This window comes from Narcine bancroftii, chromosome 4 (assembly GCF_036971445.1).
Source record: "Narcine bancroftii isolate sNarBan1 chromosome 4, sNarBan1.hap1, whole genome shotgun sequence".
Lineage (NCBI taxonomy): Eukaryota > Metazoa > Chordata > Chondrichthyes > Torpediniformes > Narcinidae > Narcine > Narcine bancroftii.
The window spans coordinates 177316296-177338771 of NC_091472.1; the positions used below are offsets into that span (position 1 = coordinate 177316296).

The 22476-nt window shown below is 39.4% G+C and overlaps 1 protein-coding gene across 2 annotated transcripts in view; it reads right to left on the reverse strand.

Annotated features, from left to right (window-relative positions):
- The window catches only part of fbxw8 (F-box and WD repeat domain containing 8), a 205994-nt gene that overhangs the window by 19924 nt on the left and 163594 nt on the right, over positions 1-22476 (reverse strand). The window contains exons 8-9 of one of the 2 annotated variants that reach the window (XM_069933150.1): positions 13427-13554; positions 9371-9448 (exon numbers count right to left, since the gene is read on the reverse strand). In XM_069933150.1, coding sequence (XP_069789251.1) covers positions 9371-9448; positions 13427-13554 — 206 coding nt within the window. The remainder of the gene's footprint in view (positions 1-9370; positions 9449-13426; positions 13555-22476) is intronic. The other variant, XM_069933151.1, reaches the window with a different exon arrangement.

Genomic DNA, 22476 nt, shown 5'->3' on the forward strand with positions numbered 1-22476 from the left:
AATTGAAGTACAACAAGACCTATACTTCTGTTTCATTACTACACAAAAGCTTTTGACACAGTGAAACATCATGTCATCATGAAAATGCTTAAATATATTAATATTGATGGAAAAGATCCAAGAATAATCAGGGATCTCTACTGGCAACAAAGTGCAGCCATATGGATAGACAATGAGATTGGTGACTATCAGCTAATAAAGTGAGGAACCAGACAGGGTTGTGTCCTATCACCAGACCTATTCTCCCTGTACAGTAAAAACATCATGAGAACCGTACAAGGCCTACCTCAAATAAGTATAGGAAAACACACCCTCCGCTATACAAATGATACTGTTCTGATAGAAAATAGTGGAGTAAATTTATAGACATTAATATCTACCATCAACACAGAGAGTGAAAGTCTTGGTCTAACTTTAAACAAAAAGAAAACTGAAGTAATGGTAATATTAAGGAAACCTGATATTCCAAATTGTAGGATCGTATTGGGAAATTAAATCCTGAAACAAATTCACAACTTCCAAGTACCTTGGATCATGGGTAATATCTGATGGCAAATGCGAATTAGACATATTAGCAAGAATAGCAATGGCAAGAACAGCATTTATAGAAATGAGAAACATCCTAACGAACAAGAAAATAGCAATTGGCGTCCGCCTTAGAACTCTCAGCTGCTACATTCTTCCTATATTGATGTGTGGCTGTGAATCATGGACCATCACAAATGCAATGGGGATAAAGAATCAATGTAGCAGAGATGTGGTTTCTCAGAAGAATGCTATGCAGATCATATACGCATAGGATAACAAATGAAGAAGTTCTACAAAAAACAAAAACAAAGCGTACATTACTTAAAAGAATCAGAAAATATCAATCAAAATTCTTTGGACACATCATGCGAAGAGATATATTAGAACATTTAGTTACAACTGGAAAGCTGGAAGGAAAAAGAAGTAGAAGCAGATAAAGAATGAAAATGATAGATGGATTAACATCATGGTTAGAAACAAGGGAAGCAACAACTACAACTGGGAGGGTTAGAGACTATGATGGATGGAGAGATATGATCATCCATGCCAAATAACAACAACCTATAAGTCTCTTTCTTCTACAATAGTCCCCAGAGCCTTGCCCTGGTTTAACCTAACAAAATCCAATACTCTACACTTGTCTGAGTTAAATTCCATCTACCATTCATTGGCCCACTTTATCTAGATCCTGTTGTATTCAAACAAACAATTGGAAGGAATCTACCCAAAACACAGTCTACTGAAGTCAGTCAGAGGTACACATTTATTCAGGAGAACCACCCGAGAACATAGACTGGGCCTACAGATGAGCCAGGAAGCAGAGTATGCTCTAACTTCCATACTAAAGATGGGCTCAGGCTAAAAATGTTGACTGTGTGCTTTTTATGGATGCTACGTGACCTGCTGAGTTTCTCCAGCATTTTTATGTACTGCACTAGACTCCAGCATCTGCTGGTTTTCTGTTTACCTCTAATGTTCATAATATGAACAGAGATACAGAAAATGCAGGAACATTTGCAGGTCACACAGCATCTGTGAAAAGAGAAATCAAACACTTTGAATAAAGAATCTTCAATCTGAAACATTAACTCTTATTGTCTTCCCATAGAGGTTGTCTGACCTGTGCCTCCATTCCATTACAGCTATATTATTACTTTGTTAGTTTTTAAAAATTCACCCCATTTATTTCTTGGTTTCCTGGGAAACAATTGAGCTGCACCGCTGACATTGTTCATATGTTTGCAGTAGGAACATTAATCCAAACCTCCGTCAAGGTCTAATCAATTACTCATTCACACAATCATTTTGATAAAAATGAAGACATCCCCCTCTACATTATTGATGTTTATTTTCAATATATTTCTCAATTTAATTCGCTTTTTTTCTAATTGAGAAGGTAAATTCACAGAGAGATCTTGAAAAATTGAAATGCTCATGAGGTTTGAGTCAGAAACTTAAACAACACTTTTAACTCCAATGGATGATCTCAATCCAAGAAAGCCTGGTCCTTTTGGTTTCCCAGGTTCCATACACAACACCAATAGTTGTGAAATTAGGCTTCAATGCTGCATGGGAACAAGCATCAGATGAATATTCTGATATAGTACGGGGGGGGGAGGGGGCGGGGGTTCCTGCAATTATAACAAATTCAACCTCCAGATGGGAGAAAGAGAGAGAGAGAGAGAGAGAGTGTATAGAGCAGAAGGCAGATGAACTTCAATTTTTTTTTTGAAAATTGCTTTTTCTAAAAATTGAAGTTTTATTCAAAGGGCAGGGGATCCAAAAACAAATACTCCTCTGAGAGGGAACTTGTGTTTGACCAATTTACTGAAATTCATTAAGTGAATAATGTGCTGTGGATAAAGGGAAAGCTTCCAAGATTTCCACGAGCATTTGATGTGCAGTATTAAAGGATATTGTGGAAAACTAAAGCTCATGTTGCCATCAATAAAAAACTGGCTGGCTAACAGAAAGTAGGCATAAATGGGGCAAAATACAGCAAGTGCTTTCCAAAGGATTGGTGCTGGGGCACCAATTTTCTGCTTTTGTATAAATGAATCCAAAGTGCACTCGATTCTGATTGATGTCAAGAGGAAGAAAAGACAAATGTAACATGGTTTACTCTGATATTTTCATTCTCTATTTTCCCCAAAGCGAAAGGTACCAAAAGCACGGCTGCTACGTTTGCTGATTACATAAAAATAGACATATGGAGACATCACGGAGTCAGATAAGCTCAGACACTGGGCAAACTTTCAGCTAATGGAGTATAGTGCAAGAAAATACACAATTGTCCATTTCAGTGTAAAAATAAACAAGTTCTATATTATCCGCATGATATGCTGAAGAATCTAGCAGTTCTCTGCAAGATTTGCAAAAGGTGAGCTTCCTAATCATGAACTTTATTTTACACACGACAGTTCGACTGAGACTATTGAGCAAAATGTAATCTTTCATTGCTTGGAGAATTGTACACAAAAGTGGGGAGGTTATGTAGATCATTGGTGAGACCACATCTGGAGTTCTGTGCTTCATTCAAGGAAGGACGTTAATGTTTTGGAAGCAGTTCAGAGGTGGTTTACTAGACTGATGCCTGGAATGTACAAGTTGTCTTATGAGATTAGACAGGCGAGGCTGGTGTTCTGAAGAATAGGAGGGAAACTGATTGAAACAAAAGATCCGGAGGGATCATGACAGGGTGAATGAGATAAGGACTTTTTTTTCTTGTGGGAGAATCTAGAACAGTCCATTTAACACTGAATTGAAGTAATTTATTCTCCTAAAGGCTGATGATCCTTTTGTTGAAGGACAGAAGAAATAGATTTGTTGAATATTTGTCAGGAAATCATAGATATTTAAAAGGAAAGGAGAAAAAAAAATACTGTGTGTAGTTGAAAATGTGGAGTCGAGGTTTGCCCATTAAATGGTGGAACAAAGGTTTGAGGGGCCAAGGGGGATACTGCATTGTGTTTATGTTCTGAGCTCCTGCGTATCTTCAAAAAGAAGCTCTGCCTCTTCTTGATTCGTGCACACAGTTACTTTGTCACATTATTTCCTTGTATAGCAGAACCCAGTTATAAACTTCTCATCTGTCTCTGTATTTCAACTTTTTTAGTGTGTGCTTGTCACTCAAAATGGCCACAAAACCAATGCCTACTTTTTTCCCCAAAAGCTACTTATGAAATCAAATTGTTTCCCTGACAAGAGAATTATCAATGGGCAATGAGCTTTCATTACCATGCCCATGCTTTTACAGACACTCCCATCTGCTAATGCAGAATTAGTATCAATTTAAATACAAAGACAAACAAGAGCTTTTATTATTCATTTGTAAGAATTTTCCAGGCAAAGTGCTCTAGAATGATTCAATCTAAAGTTCATAAAGTAATTTGACAATTAATCAATTATTCTGCAAGCTGCTCCTCAGACACGAGTATCCTTTCCTTGGCAGGCACACCATACCCCACAATCTGACACCCACCATGCGACTGGGCTGCCAACTGCACCCACAATTTACAACTAAAAGTCGTTTTCTCAGAAGCAAAGACAAAAATCCATTAAACCTTGGCCTTGTGCCACAATTCTGTAATATTTGTGCTTCGAGTTCCATTTGCCCACTGTTTATGGATTATTATTTTGAGCAGCTCAGCCAAAAAGACTGTCTGAGGAAATCTCTAAAGCACTTGAAACAAGTATCTTTTGGGTGCCTTTAATCAACTAAATGGAATCTGAAATCTGCTCATTGGAGCTTGTCACAAGCTACCATAACCTGCAATGCAGACACATTTGTTCCCTGGTTTTATATAAAAGTGTTCAGTCTTTAATTTTAAAGCTAGACTTTTCTTGCCAAATAGATTTTATTGACATAAAGAATAATTTTAACAGTTCTCACTGGAATATCAATTCAATCAACCAAATGGCGCACATAGACGATGAAGGAAAAGTCAAACCCTTGGGACTCACATCCTTAAAGCCTTCAATTTATGTGTCTTTCCCCCCCAATACATGTTTTTTCAAACAAAGTTTTAAATAAAACTATAACATGAAAGTCTGCAGACACCATGGTTAAAGTAAAATCACAACACTGGAGAAACTCAGCTGTTCAAACAGTGTATTTTATGTAGCAAAGATAAAGATACATAACCAATGTTTTGTGCTTGAGCCCTTCATCAAGGAAGGTACCTTGAAGTAATTGTTTGAATAGCTGAGTTTCTCCAGCATTGTTTTTACTTTACACAAAACAACCTCATTTTTTCCTATCATTGAAGAGGCCAAATGGGTTGAATGATGGCAGACTTGGGGATATCATTGGGGTGTACCGGGATCTGATGATATCCCCGCACGAGGTCCACCTTGGAGAAGATCCTTGCCTCGCACAGATTAGCCGCTAAGACCTGGATGTGTGGCACAGGGTATTGATCCGGTGTTGTGGCCTCTTTGAGCTGGCGGTAGTTTCCGCCCAGTCTCCAGCCCCAATTTGCTTTGGGTACCATGTGCAGGGGAGAAGCCCATGGGCTGTCCCAGCTCCTCCAGCTTCCTGAATTCCTCCTTCGCTAGTTGGAGCGGAGGAAGGCGTCTTGCCGTTGCGTGGATTGGTGGGCCCTGGGTCAGAATGTGGGACGGTCGGGGCATCACCATGGTGAATTTGGGGGTGAGCACTGCAGGGAACTCGGCCAGGTACCTGGCGTACTTGTCTGTCCTCGTACAGAGTCCAGGTGAAGTGCTGGAACCTGGCGTCTTTGAGGGGGGAAGGTTTGAAGTGTCTTGGCGTGGACCAATCTCCTTTACTTGAGGTCCACTAGCAGGCTGTTGGCGCGCAGGAAGTCTGCCCTGAGGAGCGGCTGTTCCGCTGTGGCCACCATGAACAACCATGAGAAGAAGCTGCCTCCCAACTGCAGTTGAACCTTACAGGTACTGTAGGTCTGAATCGTGCTGTTGTTGGCAGCCATCAGTGTGGAGTCCGACGGGGGCAGGACGCTGATCTCTACTGTGTTCTCAAGGAAGCGTCTTCCAGACTGTCAGTCCCAAACGTACAGGAGGCTGTCTTGGTGACCAGCTGTCGTAGCCATTAGTGACGTACCTGAAATGTGCATGGCAGCCTGCACTGGTGGGCTCCAGTGCCCCATCTTTGGTGGTACAAATATCACTGGACGTCTGGATCACCACCTCTAGAGCGCTGCTGTTCTCTCGTTGGTTCTGCACAGGTCTTGCTGTGGGGCTTAGTGACGAGCCCCATGGATGCAGAGCACTCTCTCTTCTGTTTCTACAGAATGTCCACTCATGCTGTGACTTTCTGAGGGTCGCTGAAATCCGCATCAGCCAGGAGCAGTCAGATATTGTTGGGCAGTTGCTCCAGGAATGCCTGCTCAAACATGATGCAGGGCTCGTGTTTGCCCAGGAGGGCCAGCATCTCATTCATAAGGGCTGACGGGGGCCTGTCCCCTAGCCCATCTAGGTGGAGCAGAGGTGCCCCTTTCTCATGCCGTGAGAGCCTGAAGGTCTCGATCAGCAAGTCCTTTTTTTTTTTAAAATTTTTTTATTTTTCACACCATAAATCACATTAGCCATGATATACACTATTTCTTTTTCACACATATACAGTGACTTTTTCTCCCCCCCCCCCCCACTCCCAAGCAACCCCCTCACCCCCCCACTCATCCATTTTAGGTATACAATCTAGGTTGCATTAAGCCAGTCAGACAATGTTGTCATTCAACAAAATTACACCAGAAATTCTACTGAGTCCATTCTTTTCTTTCCTTCTCCTTCCATCAACTTAGGTAATGTTTGTCCCCGGTAGGTTTTCGCTATTGTATTTAATGTAAGGCTCCTATACTTGTTCGAATATTTCAATATTATTTCTTAACCTATATGTTATTTTTTCTAATGGAATACATTTATTCATTTAAATTTAGTAGTTTCTTCCTTTTTAATTTGGTTATGTATTCCATTAATATTTAAAGACATATAGTTCAGCATAGCCCTTTTATATTTTGTTTATCTTCTCTTTCCGTTTTTCCATCATTACCTTCCCTCCTTTTCCATTTCTGTTTTCTTATTTTCAACTCTTTATAAGACAACATTTCTACAACATCCAACATTTTCCTTATTCTCCTATTTCTATCTTATTTATCCCCAATCTCCCCTTCACCTCCTGAGTTGTCCTTTATCCCTTGTCGGACAACCACATCTCCCCTCTCCATTTGGATTTGCGAATCCACTCGCAAGCGTCAACTGATTTTGCAGTGACCGCTATTTCCCCCCACCCCGCCTCCCCAGAAAAGATTTCACTTTTCATATGTCACAAAGGTCACTCTTTTAATTCCCTCCTTATTCTCTCTATTCCATTACCTTCCCTTATTAATTCTTGTCTATACTATCTATATTTTCCTCTAAGTACAGATACATTCATGTATGCTCATTGTCTCTATTCACTCTTATACCTCTTTACCCGCATACATATCAATCGTGATCATTTTTACTCTCATTACCCATCTTCATCCCTCAGTCTATTTTTGTCTTTACCCACATACATATCAATCGTGATCATTTTAACTCTCATTACCCGTCTTCCTCCCTCAGTCTATTTTTGTAATTGTTCTGCAAATTTTCGTGCTTCTTCTGGATCCGAGAATAGTCTGTTTTGTTGTCCTGGAATAAATATTTTCAATACCGCTGGATGCTTTAGTATAAATTTATACCCTTTCTTCCATAAAATCGCCTTTGCTGTATTGAACTCTTTTCTCTTCTTTAGGAGTTCAAAACTTATATCTGGATAAATGAAGATTTTTTGCCCTTTATACTCCAGTGGTTTGTTGCCCTCTCTTACTTTTTCCATTGTCTTCTCCAGTACCCTTTCTCTTATAGTATATCTTAGGAATTTTACTACAATAGATCTTGGTTTTTGTTGTGGTTGTGGTTTAGAGGCCAATACTCTATGTGCCCTTTCTATTTCCATTTCTTGCTGTAGTTCTGGACATCCTAGGGTCTTAGGGATCCACTCTTTTATAAACTCCCTCATATTCTTGCCTTCTTCATCTTCCTTAAGGCCCACTATCTTTATGTTATTTCTTCTGTTATGGTTTTCCATTGTATCTATTTTTTGAGCTAGTAGTTCTTGTGTCTCTTTAGTTTTTTTATTAGATTTCTCCAATTTCTTTTTTAAGTCTTCTACCTCCATTTCTGCTGCTACTGCCCGCTCTTCCATCTTGTCCATTTTCTTTCCCATTTCTGTTAAGGTCATCTCCATTTTATTTATTTTCTCTTCTGTGTTGTTTATTCTTTTTCTTAAATCCTTAAATTCCTGTGTTTGCCATTCTTTAAATGACTCCATGTATCCTTTAATAAGAGCAAGTATATCCTTTACCTTGCCTTTCTTTTCTTCTTCTATTTCCCTGTACTCTTCCTCTTCCTCTTCTTCTTCCTCTGGGTTGACCATCTGTTGTTTCTTTGGTGCCCTTTCCTCCTCTTCTTTCTTGTTTCTATTGTCTTCTGTGGTCTCTTCTTGCTGCAGGTGTTCTGCAGCTGTCGTTGCCGGCTGTGGAGATCGACTCCCCAGCTGGTCCCCCCTCCCGTCGGTGTGTTTTTTTTCATTCGCATCGGCTCTGCGAGCCATTTTTGTAGTCCATTATTTACCGACCTGAGGGAGCGGGTTTCTCTCTCCGCAGCGGACCTCTTCGGACAGGTAAGGCCTTCACCTTTTTCCTCCTTTGTCTTCTCTTCCTCTCTTCTTACCGTTGCTTTCGATTTTTCTTTTTTTGTCGCCATCTTCTTTCCACCTTTATACTCACTTTTCTGTAACTTTTATTTCTGTGCCTTTGTGTTTTCCTTTGTTTTTCCCGACTTTTCTGGAGAGGGCTGGAGTTCACCGTCCGGCCACTACTCCATCACGTGACTCCCTGATCAGCAAGTCCTTGAAGGTGGTGTACACCCCTTCTACGGGGGCTCCTGGATGAAGTTGGCCACCTGGCCTGAAGCATCTTGGACCAGGGCACTCACCACATGGTAGTACCAGGTGGATTCTGCTGTGATGTGCTGGATCTAGAACTGTGCCTCAGCCTGGTCAAACCACATGTGTGTTCAATTCGTCCAGAAGGTCGGCAGCTAGAGAATGAGCGTTTTGACTGCTGTATATTCGCTCTTCACTGGGTTTAGATGCCGTCTAAACTTCAGGGTGACCAATTGTAGCCGCGCGCTACTCAAAAGAAGACACACACACACACACACACACACACACACACGTTGTGTAGTCAGGTTAAGCTCTGAATTTTATTAGGGCTCAGGCCTGACTTTTATACTTGCATTTTTCCTGCCGTGCCCCCCCCCTCCCCCGGCTGACGTCACAACATGCATAACAAAAGCGGGTTCCTGTGCGCGGGTACTTTCCTGACTAACAATGCCCTAACAATACCCTTCTTCCCTGTGCGCTGGCCCTGTCTGTTGGATGTGCAGCAAGGCCAGCCCCATTTTGGGGTCGCTGGCCTTTAAGCTGCCCTTGCAATTCACCCAATGGGTTGGCTTGTTAGGGCCAGTGCCAGTGCGCAGGCTGCTGGCCTTTGGTTGCTCTCGCTGCCCGGAGCGCCGGCTCGATTTCTGCGGCAGCAGGCCATCACAATAGCTTCATAAATTAATGAACAAATTGTCAATATTTCTGTTGCAATACCAAATATGTTTTACATAAAAATAACGTTCAGGTGTTAAATAATGCAGATGGTGGAGCTTGGAGAAGACAATGGTCTTCTTTGACCCAGAATAGCTCATATGCTTGCAATACTTTCCAAGCAAACTGCTTGCAATATTCTCTCTGTGATCTATGTGCCTCCCTCCACATTTAGGTGCTTGCCTGATCTTGGACTCCACGATGAAGGGCTCAGGCCCAAAACATTGACTGCCTATTGGTTTCCAATGAAAGCTGCATGACCTGCGGGAAAAAAAAACATTTTTTTCTCATCAATTTTAACCACTAATTATTGCTCGTTACTCTTGGCCCTTAAAACTGCCAGGAATTCTGTGATTTTGACCCAGCATAACAGGTACATTTCAAAAGAGGGAACGTGTGAAATTTTAAGACAAACATGGAGGTTTGCTGCCCTTGTCCTTCTAGGTACTAAATGTTGCGTAGTTGGAGGGTGTTCCCCCCCCCCCCCCAATAAGTGTTTACTTCATCCAAATATCCTTCAATCTAAGTATCTCTTTTTCCCTCAACCTTAACATCAGCAGAACGTGGATTCATCCTCTGCAATTCCTACCACATATTTGATGCTGTCAACTTTCCTAAGTCCTACACGGGACTCAAGTTTTAAATAGAAGTCCTTGATAAATTCACGTTATGTTAACGTGGAAACTATTTTTCCTTAGCCTTCACTCATCCTAACCCTCTTCTGGTTTTTCATGACCCCTATTGAGATGACAAGTTCAAAGTATTGTTTAGGTATATCTCTGGCTCAAACCTGCATGGGAACGTTATTGATACATAGCAGTCCTTCCCATTTTCTACACAAATGTAGCAGAAACAGTGGAAAGTTACACCAATGAATGATAAAAATGACCTACTAAGCCACACTTTATGTTGTATGTAAAAGTATTTTTTATATTTACCAAAAAGAGGAAAATTATAAAAAGAGAAAGCCCTAATTGCTGCAGTCAGTAGGAAGGGACCTCATATTTTGGAAAGGTTCAATTTTCTTTCATAATAAACATTATTTCATTTTGCAGGTTTTAGATTTTAATTTCAAAATAAAACACTGGAAATAATTATTTCTTTCAGATTCTTTGAATGGCTTTAATATGTTCTCTTTTCCCATGCTCTTTTCCACAGAGAAAAAGGGTAAGTTGAAATGTATTTTGAATTTAAAAACGAAGTCAGTTAACATCAGATAATCCCAGTCCGAGCCCCTGATGTGTTGGTACAATGTTTTTTTTTAAACCTTTCAACTCAAAGCCAGTTCTGATTTTATGGAAATGTGTACGAACTTGACTTCAGCATCACACAATTGTGAGTGTGAGAGAGAGAGAGAGAGAGAGAGAGAGAGAGAGAGAGAGAGAGAGCGTTCATGATAGTGTTATCATATTAACTTGCTGAACATAGCAACAGAAATATCATAAAAATATTGTAATATTTTGTTGCTGAGCTAACTCTATTGCACTCCTGCAAGAAATAATCGTAGCCATTCTGATTTATTATTTCCCATTTTTCAGCCTCTGTCTTGCGAAGCACACAAAGCACACTTTCAAAAGAAAAGTTAACCTCGTCATTTTTTAAAATTTTCGAACAGTTCCCTCGCCTTTATCTCTTCTGCCCTTCCTCATCATTTTCTGTCCACTAAAGATCTGAGGCTTCTTTCTGTACATGACTCCACCATGATATATATATATATATATATATATATATATATATAATATTCAGCAGAGAGGGTCTTGCTCAAGTTTAGTAATGTAGCTCCCCTGTACGATAAAACAAAAAGCTTCCACAATATTTTGTAATTTATATTTGAGCACGATTAGTCCCAAAAGATACTTGTTGATAAAATTACAATTTTTCCATTCGTTGTCCAAATTTAGATTGTTTTTTAATGAATCCAGATCCAGAATAATAATTCTGCAACCCAAGTAAAACTGATCCAAGCAGATTACTGCATCAATAATTTCCCTAATGATCATAACAATAAAGCCAAAAATGACAGGATAAATAATTTGTTGGTCTTATTTCCAACGCAGTTGAGGCATAGGATGTGTTTCACATTTTGAAAGCAAGGAGACTGCTTTAAAAGCATGCTAAGGTGCATGGAGCAGTCTTTTCAGTTGATGTGCTGCTGGAGTGACTTTTAAAAAAAAACTTGAACTCAAGATGCAGTTCCGTTTTCTCGGAATTGTGTAAATACTCGATAAGAGCATCCATCACACTAGTGTATTTGTGAGTGGTACAGCACATTTCATTGATTGGAAACATTGAACATGAAAGAAAGTGAAAATTAAAGGAAGAAACTGTTGCTGAACATAGATAATTGAATAAGTGCAATAGTTTGTTGGTGAACTAATGTTCTAGATGTTAATCCAAAGGCCGTATAAATTCCGTAAGTTAGTAACTGGAAAAGATTTCACATTCCTAATAGATGAATGCACTGAAGAGGTGGAGAAACTCAACAGGCCCTGCAGTATCCATAGAAGGCAAAGATATTTTACTAACATCTTGGGTCTGAGACCTTCATTAAAGTATCTTTTCCACCTTTGGATGCTGTGGGACCTGCTGAGTTTCTCCAGTACTTTTGTGTATTCATTACAATCACAGCATCAGCAGACTTCCTTGTTTCACTCCCAATAGTTGAGAGTTGTATCCCTTCTATTTCAATATGCTATGAAATAATGTGTTATGAGCCCAAAGGACCCCAAAACCCAGTAGCAATAGACATTCACCAAGACAAGTAATCACTTAAACAACATTTGTTTTTAATTATCTTTAAACATGAAAACAGAATCAAACTTTAACTTACCTCTATTAACTTAACTAACCTTAACCCCCTTCTAATTCTAAGTGCACGTGTATGAGGTGTGTGTACATTTAAGAAAAGTTCTTTGGTTCACAGTTCAATCTCACTTCTCCTTCTTCCAAGTTCTCTGCTTGCAGGCAATTCTTAGACTGTGCACAGAATTTAATATGTATAAAGTTCACCAGGCTATGGTGCTCGAAAGGTAAATGTTTACCGCTCAGGAAGGTTCTTGTAGGGTTTGCAGAGAGAGATTTGTTCCAGGATTTCCACAACTGAGGTACCACCTCAATGTCTCGCTGATGAAACTTGCCACATCAGGGTTTTTCAGATGGTCACCTCTTTCCTTCAGGCTACCAGAGTTCCTTTCTGTTCCCCTTATCCCAAGAGAAACATCAGACAGATAGCACTTCCAGCCATCCGCCACTCTTAAGCTTTCTGTTTCCAACCAGCTTCTCCTGGCTTGCACTGTTCAGCTGTTTTCAGTGTCACATACACTGGCTGAGAGAGCTTGTTGAGCTTGTCTTCTCTCTCTCTCTCTCTTTCTCTCTCTCTCTCTCTCCAACTGCCAGAAAGCCCGTGTGACTCTCGCACTTGCAAAAACCCCCACCTTCTTCAGCAAACCGTAGGAGTTCTCCTTGGGCAAGCTGTTGTCTTAGGTGAACAAAACCCAGGAGTGACCTTTCTGTGAGTACTCTGTAGGTACTTGCAAACAGCCAGTTTGTCTCCTCCAAGATAATGGTCTATTCATTTCATGACGTCAATTCAATTAGCACCTACTTGTGAAATGTGCTTAGCATTCTCGAAAGTTTCTTCAATGTTACTGAATATGAATTCTTAGTATTTCAAATAAGATCTGTTTTAAAATGTGTGTATGTATGTAACCCACTCTAATCTTACCAAATTCCTCCCAATATTTATCCATTACAGAGGTAACAGTGACAGTCCACATAAAATTAAAAGGAAAATTAGCAAAAGCTCAACAATACTAGAAGATGCTTCAAAACATCGGAATGTATGTTTGAAATTTAAGGCAAAAGCTTTTCTCATTTCATAAGTGTACAAGAAAATTCTTCCTTCCTTGCTTTAAATATTCATATCAACACTAATTCTGAGATGAATCCAGGAATTTATGGACTATAGTTATTTATGGAATTTTTACATTTCTAATTTTGTTTTCATAAGTCAATTATAAATTGACTGTCACTATACAATAAAGCTCAATAATATTCAATAGTGCCCCAACATTTGATCAAATGAAATTTATATGGTTTAATAATATCTGACAAAAAAATTCTTTAAAATGCTGAAGCAAAATTACATTGTCTCTTTCTCATTGCTAAAGAAACAGAGAAAAAGGAATGAAAATGAAATGAATGTTAAGATTTAGTCTTAGATAAATATTTTCTACGTACTTCCTGTCCTTGTTTCCAGTAACAGCCAGATGAGGAGGACTATCCCTCAAGTTGATGCAGGTAAAGTCTCCTGCAGCGTTACTCAGTGTTGCCAAAGGACGTGCTGTTTGTAGGCAATAAATGTGGACCTAGGAGATAATGAAAGTTCTGTAATGATAAACTATACCAAAGTAAGACTGACAAGGGATCTGAAGAAACAATTTAAAAACACCATCCTTCTACGGCATTTTTATAAACATTCATATCTACAACAATGGAATAATCATTCATTATCCATTTTAATCCATTTTTTCCATTGTCAATGCATGAAGAATGTAGTGATCTGAAATTCAAATCTGCCCATGCAACCAATGTAGTGAACTAGCATATTAAAATCTAGTGCTTTCTTGTGATTGAAGGAATGCAATTTTTTTCACAACATGTAAAAAATGCTGTATAGTATTGAGTGATATCAGGTTTGCAGATGGATAACTATAAATTACTCATTATTAATAAAATCAAATTAAACATTTTTAAAGTAGGAATGCTCTGTCTGTTGAATTTATGTGCAGCAAAATTTTCCTGCTATTTATGCTATCTTATATAGGTCACAGGATTAGTCCTTTGAATCCATTACAGACTCAGTTAATTGATTATTTTCTTTGTTACCTAATGTATTGATTATTGCAGTACTTGGTCAACTCGTCAACATTTTAAGAAGGTCATCAAAAAGAGTTAAGTAATGTTCCCAGGAGCACACCATGGCTTTTGAAACAATAATGGACTGACTGCAAGAAGCTACTAAGTGAATAATTCAATTTTCAGAATTCCACATTGGAAAATGAGTCACACTATCAGGAGTGAATGGCAGAATGCAGGCTAGAATTATGCATAATTACTGCTATATTTTACCAAAAAAACTCAAAATGCATCTGATTACTGCACTTAAAAACTAACAGTAGACAAACCATTGGTATCAAATGTAATCAAAGCATAATTTAGAAGCTGTAGAATTGGACCACTTCGGGATGTGCATGTCTCATTTCTGAACAGATTTCTTGAAATTTACAATTCTAGTTTTCATATATTTTTAATGCTTTAATTACTTAAACTGTACAAATACCTTGTAAATAAATAACTACAGAAAATGAATAATACCAATAGAAGTCTAAAATATTGTAAAATTATTTTGTTGTAAATCAACATATGGTAATTCATGTATCTCTTTTACTTTATATGGATTAAATATGTTCAAATACATGAAAATATTAGTAAACAAAAATTGGCAGTAAGATGCTAAATGGTTAAGTGTTTGAATGTGGAAGCATATATATCCCCTAACATCAGGTAATACTGAATGTTGCTTAGTAAATCCTAAATATGGAGACTGAAACCATTCTTGAATTTGCACCCGTTGTCAATAAGTAAGCTATTAAGGAGATCTTTTGAATAGATACAGCAACACATTTCCAGTGGTTTCGGAGTCCTGAACTAGATCCAGTCCAAACGTTAGACCAAGATCTTTCAGGTTCAAATGTGCAATGGGATCCATAAATAGGAGTTACTAGAAATGTAAATTTCATTTTGGCCAAAAGCAATTGATGATCAACCAATTGTTAACTTTAAACCAGAAAAAAATTGATTTTATAAGATCCAGAATATTATGTAATGGGCAGAAAAGGTGGGTATATGGAGTTAGGTTACAGGTCAGCCATGATCTCACTGAATCCCAAAACATACTTTAAAGATTAAATAGCCTACTCCAGTTACCTTGTTATTATTCCAAGGTCACAGATAAAGTTAAGATCCTTATTTTACTTTTGGATAGGCTGCTAAGTTACATAAAATATTATTTTTAAAATGCATCTTTCAACTACTCAGAAGATTAACCAGTTTAAAATAAATTGCAAATACTCTATAAAAGAGGGAGAACCAGGTGAAAATATCCTATTTTCTGATATTAGAATTCCATGTCATAAACTTAGAGCCTCACTTCTACATTTTTAAAAGTGTAGGAAAATGGCCAATGTGGTCTTGACAAAGATTTACATGTCATGCAATTTGGTATCATGTGGTGAAGTAGAGAGAACTTTATAAAGATTGAAAAAAAGGTTTGAATATTTCTCACTTTTCTATAAAACAGTGGGGATCGTACATCTGTGGGAAAAAAAAACAACCAGAAACTTGTCCAATTTCATTTCTTCGCCCATTAACTATGATGCTTCACTGCTCTTTTGCAAACATCACTTGAAGGGAGGTGGGTGGATACAGAATCTGGACAAACTGAGAGTATGATCTGTGTTTTGGAGCCAGCAAGAAAGACTGGACAGCAGAATTAAATTAGAAAGAAGAGTAAGGGTTTTTTTTTAATCAAGTCGCCGCTAATGACAATCAAGAGATGGGCAGAAAAGCTCTTGACGCTTTAGTGTGATTTCATTTGAATATGATTAGACTCGTGGAATTTTGCACAAGTTTGAGGTGATGAAATTGGAGTTGGAGATGGCAACATAGAGCTGGAAATGGGTTGCTTCAGGAATTGATGATGTTTTAAAAAGCTCTAAAGTGATTCTGTATTTCACTTTGTGATTTAAAAAAGTAGCGCTGTTGGGTCATCAGGGATTACTGAAAAGCTTTGGAGGAATTTGCATGAATCAAAGTTGAGTGAACACAATGCAAGATGAAGGAGATGATTGCTGACTTCAGGAGGGGGGATGCAGAGACCATACACCCATCCACATCAATACCCACAGATAAGAGTACCTTGTCTGATCATTCATGACATTACATGAAGAGGATGATTGCACTAGGGAGGGAGCAGAGAACCACCAGGATATGAGGAGAGACTGCTTAAGAAGAGGATGTTTTCCTTGGATAAGAGGCAGCAGTGGGTGGGCCTGATTAAAGTATACAAAGTAATTGGGGTAGGGGACACAGATAGGGCAGATAATGAGAAACAATTCTCTTAGCAGATTTATTGTCACAATACATACAGTACATGACATCACATAGAACCCTGAGATTCTTTTTTCCTGTGGGCAAGGCAGGATTACCACTAATTGGTAGTGCAAAAAAAATAGACAAGGTACACACATAAACAAATAAAGAAATGTAAGCAACTGACTACAATAAAAAGAGGAAAAAAAATAAAGTGCAAAAGTAAGAGTCCTTGAATGAGTCCCTGATTGAATTTGTTGTTGAGGAGTCTCTCCTGATGGTATCAGCAAGAATAGTTCACGTGCTGGGTGGTGTGGATCCTTGATCTCTGACGGCAGCGTTCCCTGTAGATGTTCTCAATGGTTGGGAAGGGTTTGCCTGGGCTGTGCCCTTTACCTTTCAGGGCTTTACACTCAAAGGTACTGATGTCCCCATACCAGACCATAATGCAGCCAGTCAGCACACTTTCTATCACACGTCTGCGGACATTGGCCAGGGTCTCCAATGTTATACCAATCCTTCGCAGACCCCTGAGGAAGTAGAAGCACTGATGTGCTTTCTTCACGATGCCATTAGTGTGTTGAGACCAGGAAATACCATCCGAGATAATGACTCCCAAGAATTTAAATTTGCTCACACTCTCCACCTCTTATCCCCCGATTATCATTGGATCGTTGTTAATGATCAGAGGTAGATTAGTTGTAAGATGATTTGTCAGATGCCTCAAGAAGAATCTTTTTCACCCAGAGGTTGGTTGAAGTTTGCATCATAAAACCTTGAAGGAAGACATGGAGGTAGACATCCCCACACATTTTGGAAATATACAAATGCAATGGGATAGAAACCGAGGGCTGGAAAATGGAATGAATATAATTGGTACTTAATGGACAATACAGACATTGCGCATTGAAGAGTTTGTATGATGTTTCATTCAATATCTACAATTCTCATCATATCAGCAAAAATTGTTTTCACCTCCATTCATGCCTCATTCACACCTTTTCTCACAACAATCTCACAGTCAAAGATAAACCCCATTTTGGCTCCCTTCTTTCATTGTACTGGTTCCAGTGGTTCGCAATGTACCTCATTCCCTATACTTTGGTTGCTATCTGTTTATTTCTCCATCACAGTTGTAGACTGGGGTAAAGACGATGATAACCATTATCTTTACTCCAGCCTAGGGAATTCTAAAACTAGAGGACATAGGTTTAAGCTGAGGGTAATGATTTAAAAGGGAACTGTGGAACAACCGAGGGTGTGATGTGCATGTGGAACAAGCTGCCAGGAAAAGCTGAAGAGAGGGGTACAATTATTACATTTAAAAGTAGTTTGGCCAGACAGAAATGGAAGGTTTAGAATTCCATCTCCAGACACATTTGCTTTTCCATGAAGTTTTCGGTAGGGATGGCTCCCTTTGCTATTTCTTTGTCTGCTCTTCTGAATCTGCCAACCACTTCCCCTTGCAACTGCAGGTGATGTTACACTTTTAACTCTTCCCTTCGCACAGTACAGAGATTTAAACAATTTTTCCAGGTGAAACAGGGATTCGCTCGCACTTCTTCCAATCTTGCGTAATGCATTTAGTGTTCACATTGCGACCTGCTCTACGCTGGAGCCAAATTGAGCGATTGCGTTGTGATACACTAGCCTCTCAATCCACCTTCTATTTTAATTCACTGTACCACACCAATTCTGATCTCTACTGCTCTGTTACAATGAGACCCAATGAAAGCTCACCTTCGGGGCAGTGGTGACTGTTTCTCTTTCCACATATTCTGCATGTCCTTTATTTCCAGCATGCGAAAGGTTCCAGAGAAAGATTTTTTAAAAAGCAGCCTCTATCCTCAAAGACCCACACCGCCAAGCCCATGCCCTCTTCACTTTGCTACCCTCGGGAAAAAGGTACAGGAGCTTAAAGATGAGCACTCAGCGGCACAAGGACAGCTTCTTCCCACTGCCATCAGATTTCTGAATGACACTGCCTTACTTTTCATGCTCTACAATTTTTATATTTTTATTTATGATAATGTTGTAAGATGGTTATAATATGAATATTTGCTCTATGACGCTGCCGCAAAACACCAAATTTCATGGCTTGTTCATGACAATAAATTCTGATTCTGACATTTGAAAGGTGACATCCTTTAACTAATGAGATACTGTCATGCTATTTCACTTCTCTTCCTGCTGCTCTTGGTCTACCCCATCATTCACATGCACAGGTTGCTGCTGGACCACCGTGGTCCTACTTAACACCATTGTCTTAAAACACATACATGGTTAATAATGTATATGGACAATCACTGTGCACTTGCCCTCAAATGTATTCTCCTCCCACATCTATACTCTTCATTCCACATGGCAATCCTGTGCAAAGTTCTCCGAAGACTACACAGTCACGTCAACTCATCCATTTCTTGCTATGGTTTCCTATCACAAACAAGGATCAACAGAAATAGGTGCCTACCACAACAAACTGAAAGAGGTCTACCTCAGGGAAACTGGTTGTGTCTCCTGTCAAGAGTGAGCTGGGACAAGCAAGTTCTTGATCCAAGGGAAAGACAACTGAATCTGAGATCATCAAGTGAGCATTCATAGCATCTTACCACAACTAACGCATTTGTATGTGTACGTACCACCTATATCCAGAAGGGCTCATTTACAAGTCCTGACATTAATAGAAATTTAAACTGGCCATCACATATAGCACACACATCACTGAGCCATTCATGGCCAAGTGGACATCCAAAAAGAGTCAAAGGTTTATGCCATGCAGCATGTTAAAGTTTATATATTTGTACTTTACAATCCAGTGTAAAATGTCAGAGATACTATCACATTCTCAAGCCTTACATCAACTCATTTATTGCAGATGGACTCATTTCCAGATATGATTACTGTATAAATATTATAAGAGTGCAGTAAGTCCACGTGGCATGCCATATAAGACTCGGGGATCAAAGCGTCTTTACTTGTACAAACCCCTACTATAGCTGAAACATAGATATCTGATATAAGGTTGTAATCTGGTTCTCCATCATAATCTTGGATCGTCATAGGTAATTTCAGCATTTAATGAAAACTCCTCTCTGATAAGTGTGACCAATGGTCCCTGCCAATTCTGAGTTATTAACTTCATCACAAATAACAGATAATCACATCTAAGATATCCAACATAGATACCTGCAGAGAGATGCTGGGTGTATGAGAGGATAAACCTGTTACTATTTGGAGGCAGTCTGTCAGATGCCGACAGAAGTTCTCAATTTATCGAGGTTGAGTCCAGTCAGCGGCATTGCCTTGGAAAAAAGAGCGCACCCAGGAGAATGAAATATTCAACAGCTTCTATGCTAGGTAATCTAGAATACTTACAACAGTGTTCTGATGAGGAGGATTAAGGAATTGATATCCACATTAACTTAGAAGACAATGCAGAGCCAGGAGAACTTTGCTTCCACTTTGGAACAAATTAGGCCTTCTGGCTGAAGCAATGGCAATTCTGAGGTAACATGGTGGCTGAAGGAGCTTGTATTAGCCTTCAGTGAGGCACTCTAGAGTTCTGCTAGTCCGGAATCAGCAGCAGGGACAACAGATTGGTGCTCTGCAGGACACCGGTGGTGCTATCAAGGAGCAGTCAGCTGTGCTCCAGGGTTTACTTGCCAACCTCGGCAGGTGGCTAAAGGCCATGATTGGCTGTCACGCAATCTAGCCAACAACAACTGCTCACACCATTCCATGGTACCGTGAAAGTCTTGTTGGCAGTTTAGGAACCGAGAATCCTGCCCCCTCTCAGGATCCAACCTGTGGTCTCCAGCTCTCAGGCAACCTGCACCTTAGCTTGCTACTCCAGAGTCATGGTACGTCACAGCTCACCATGAGCACACACTCAGCATGGGCATTTTCAGAGGACATCTGTATCTCTAAGCTAAAAAGAGAGCCAGCCTCCTAGAGCCAGATGGCAGCTGGACGGAAAGAACGGTGGCGGAGTTGTCGGGTTTCCAAGCCTATATTGAAAACTATAAAAATTACGAGACACAACCAGTGACTGGATTTATCGTTTCGGAGTTTCTTTTGCAACCAAATATTCTGCTTTAAAATTGTTGCTCATTTGTGCAGCTCATGCCATGTGAAGTCACTTAAATAGATTTATCTGTCAGGAAACCTTGACTTAACCAAGGTAAATCAGCTGAATGCATGGGAGTGTTTGTGCATTGTCCCTGCAAAGCATAAGAAAAATGCCATGTAAATGAATATAATTTGCAAAATAAACTGAGTTTATTTATAAAGACCCTTTGTTAGATCTGATCCATTGATGGGATTGATGATTTTCTGTTTATTTCATATTTTCAACATTTGCAGTTTTAAAAAAATCATTCAAACAGTGGGCTATACTTTAAGCCTTCCCATGTTAATAATCTGAAGGTCATTGCTTGGTAAAGAATACTTGTTTAGGGTTGGATTTATCTCCATGGTGTTGGCAGTATTGAGTTACACAAAAGTGGATAAAGCCTGATCAAGTTTATTCATGGGCATTATTGGAAACTGAGGAAGCAATTGCAGGGGTCCTGGGAAAGATATATTTTCTTTAGCCATGGGTGAGTTACCAGAGGACAAGAGGGTGGTTAATGTTGTGTCTTTATTAAAGAAGGGCCAGAAAGGACAAGCCATGCAACTACAGGCCAGTGAGCCAAACACTAATACAAGAGATTGTGAGAGACAGGGTCTATTTGTATGTGGAAAGGCAAGGACTGATTAGGGATAGCATGGATTTGTGCATGGAAAATCGTGTCTTAGGAATTTGTTTATTGAGTTTTTTGAAGAGATAACCAAAAGGAGTGATGAAGACAGGAGGAAGGTAGTTGTAATATACATGGATTTTGACAAGGTCCTGTGTGTTAGGATAGTTTGGAAGGTTAGATCACATGGGATTAGGGCAAACTTGCCAATTGGATACAAAACTGGCTTCTTTATAGTAGGAGTCAGAAGGTGGTAGTGAAAGGTTGTCTTTCAGATTGGAGGGCAATGGCCAGTGGTGTGCCACCAGGAAGGGTGGTGGCTCCATTGTTGTTTATCACATGTACTAATGGTTTGGATGAGAATGTCACCAGCATGATAAGTAAACTTTCCAATGACACCAAGATTGACCAATGTTATCCAAGGCTACAACAGGATCTAGAAATATGAAAGTGCGCCAACCAATTGTTGATGGAATTTAAATCCTTCTTCAAGATGCATATGAGAGACCAATCGATACAGATAAATATTTTCTTGCAAGTGGCAATATGGGTGTAGAAGGTAGGAACGAAGGTGTACAGCACACTTGCTTTCATTGGAGTGGCCGCTGAAGTTATAAGCTGGGATATCGTGTTAGAGTGCACAAATGTTGTGTGACTGCAGCTGGAATAATGCATGCAATTCTGATCGTCATTCAATTGAAAGGATATGATTAAGCTAGAGACTGTTCAGAAAAGATTCACAAGGATGGTGCTAGTACTGGAGGGGTTGAGTTAGAAGGAGAGACAGAATAAGCCAGGACTGTTTTCCTTGGAGTAAAAGAGGATGAGGGGTGACTTTACAGAGGTTTGTAAAATCACAATGAACTAGCAGAGGAAGTGATAAAGGCAGGTACAATTATAATGTTTCTTAAGACATTTAGATAGGTACAAGGAAAGGTTTAAAGGGATATGAGCCAAATGCAGACAAATGGGACTACCTCAAGAATGAGTTGGACTGAAAGGCTTGTTTCATTGAATTAAATGTAGAACATGACAGCACATTAAAGGCCCTTTGGCCCACAATGTTGTGCCAATTAATAGAAACATATTCATCAAACTAAACCTTCCCTACCTCACACCCATTACACTCTATTTTTCTTGTTTCCAGGTGCCTGTCTGAGAGTCTTTTAAATGTCCCTATTGTATCAGCCTCCACTACCAGCCCTGGCAATGCAGTCCAAGCATCCACTACTCTCTGTAAAAAAACTTATTTCCTTCTCTCATTTTGAACAGATGTCTTTTAGTGTTTGCTATTCTTGCCCTGGGAAAAAAGATGTTTGCTGTTCACCCTATCTATGCCTCTCATAATGTTATTAACCTCGATTAAGTCACCTCTCATATTTCTTCACTCCAAAGAAA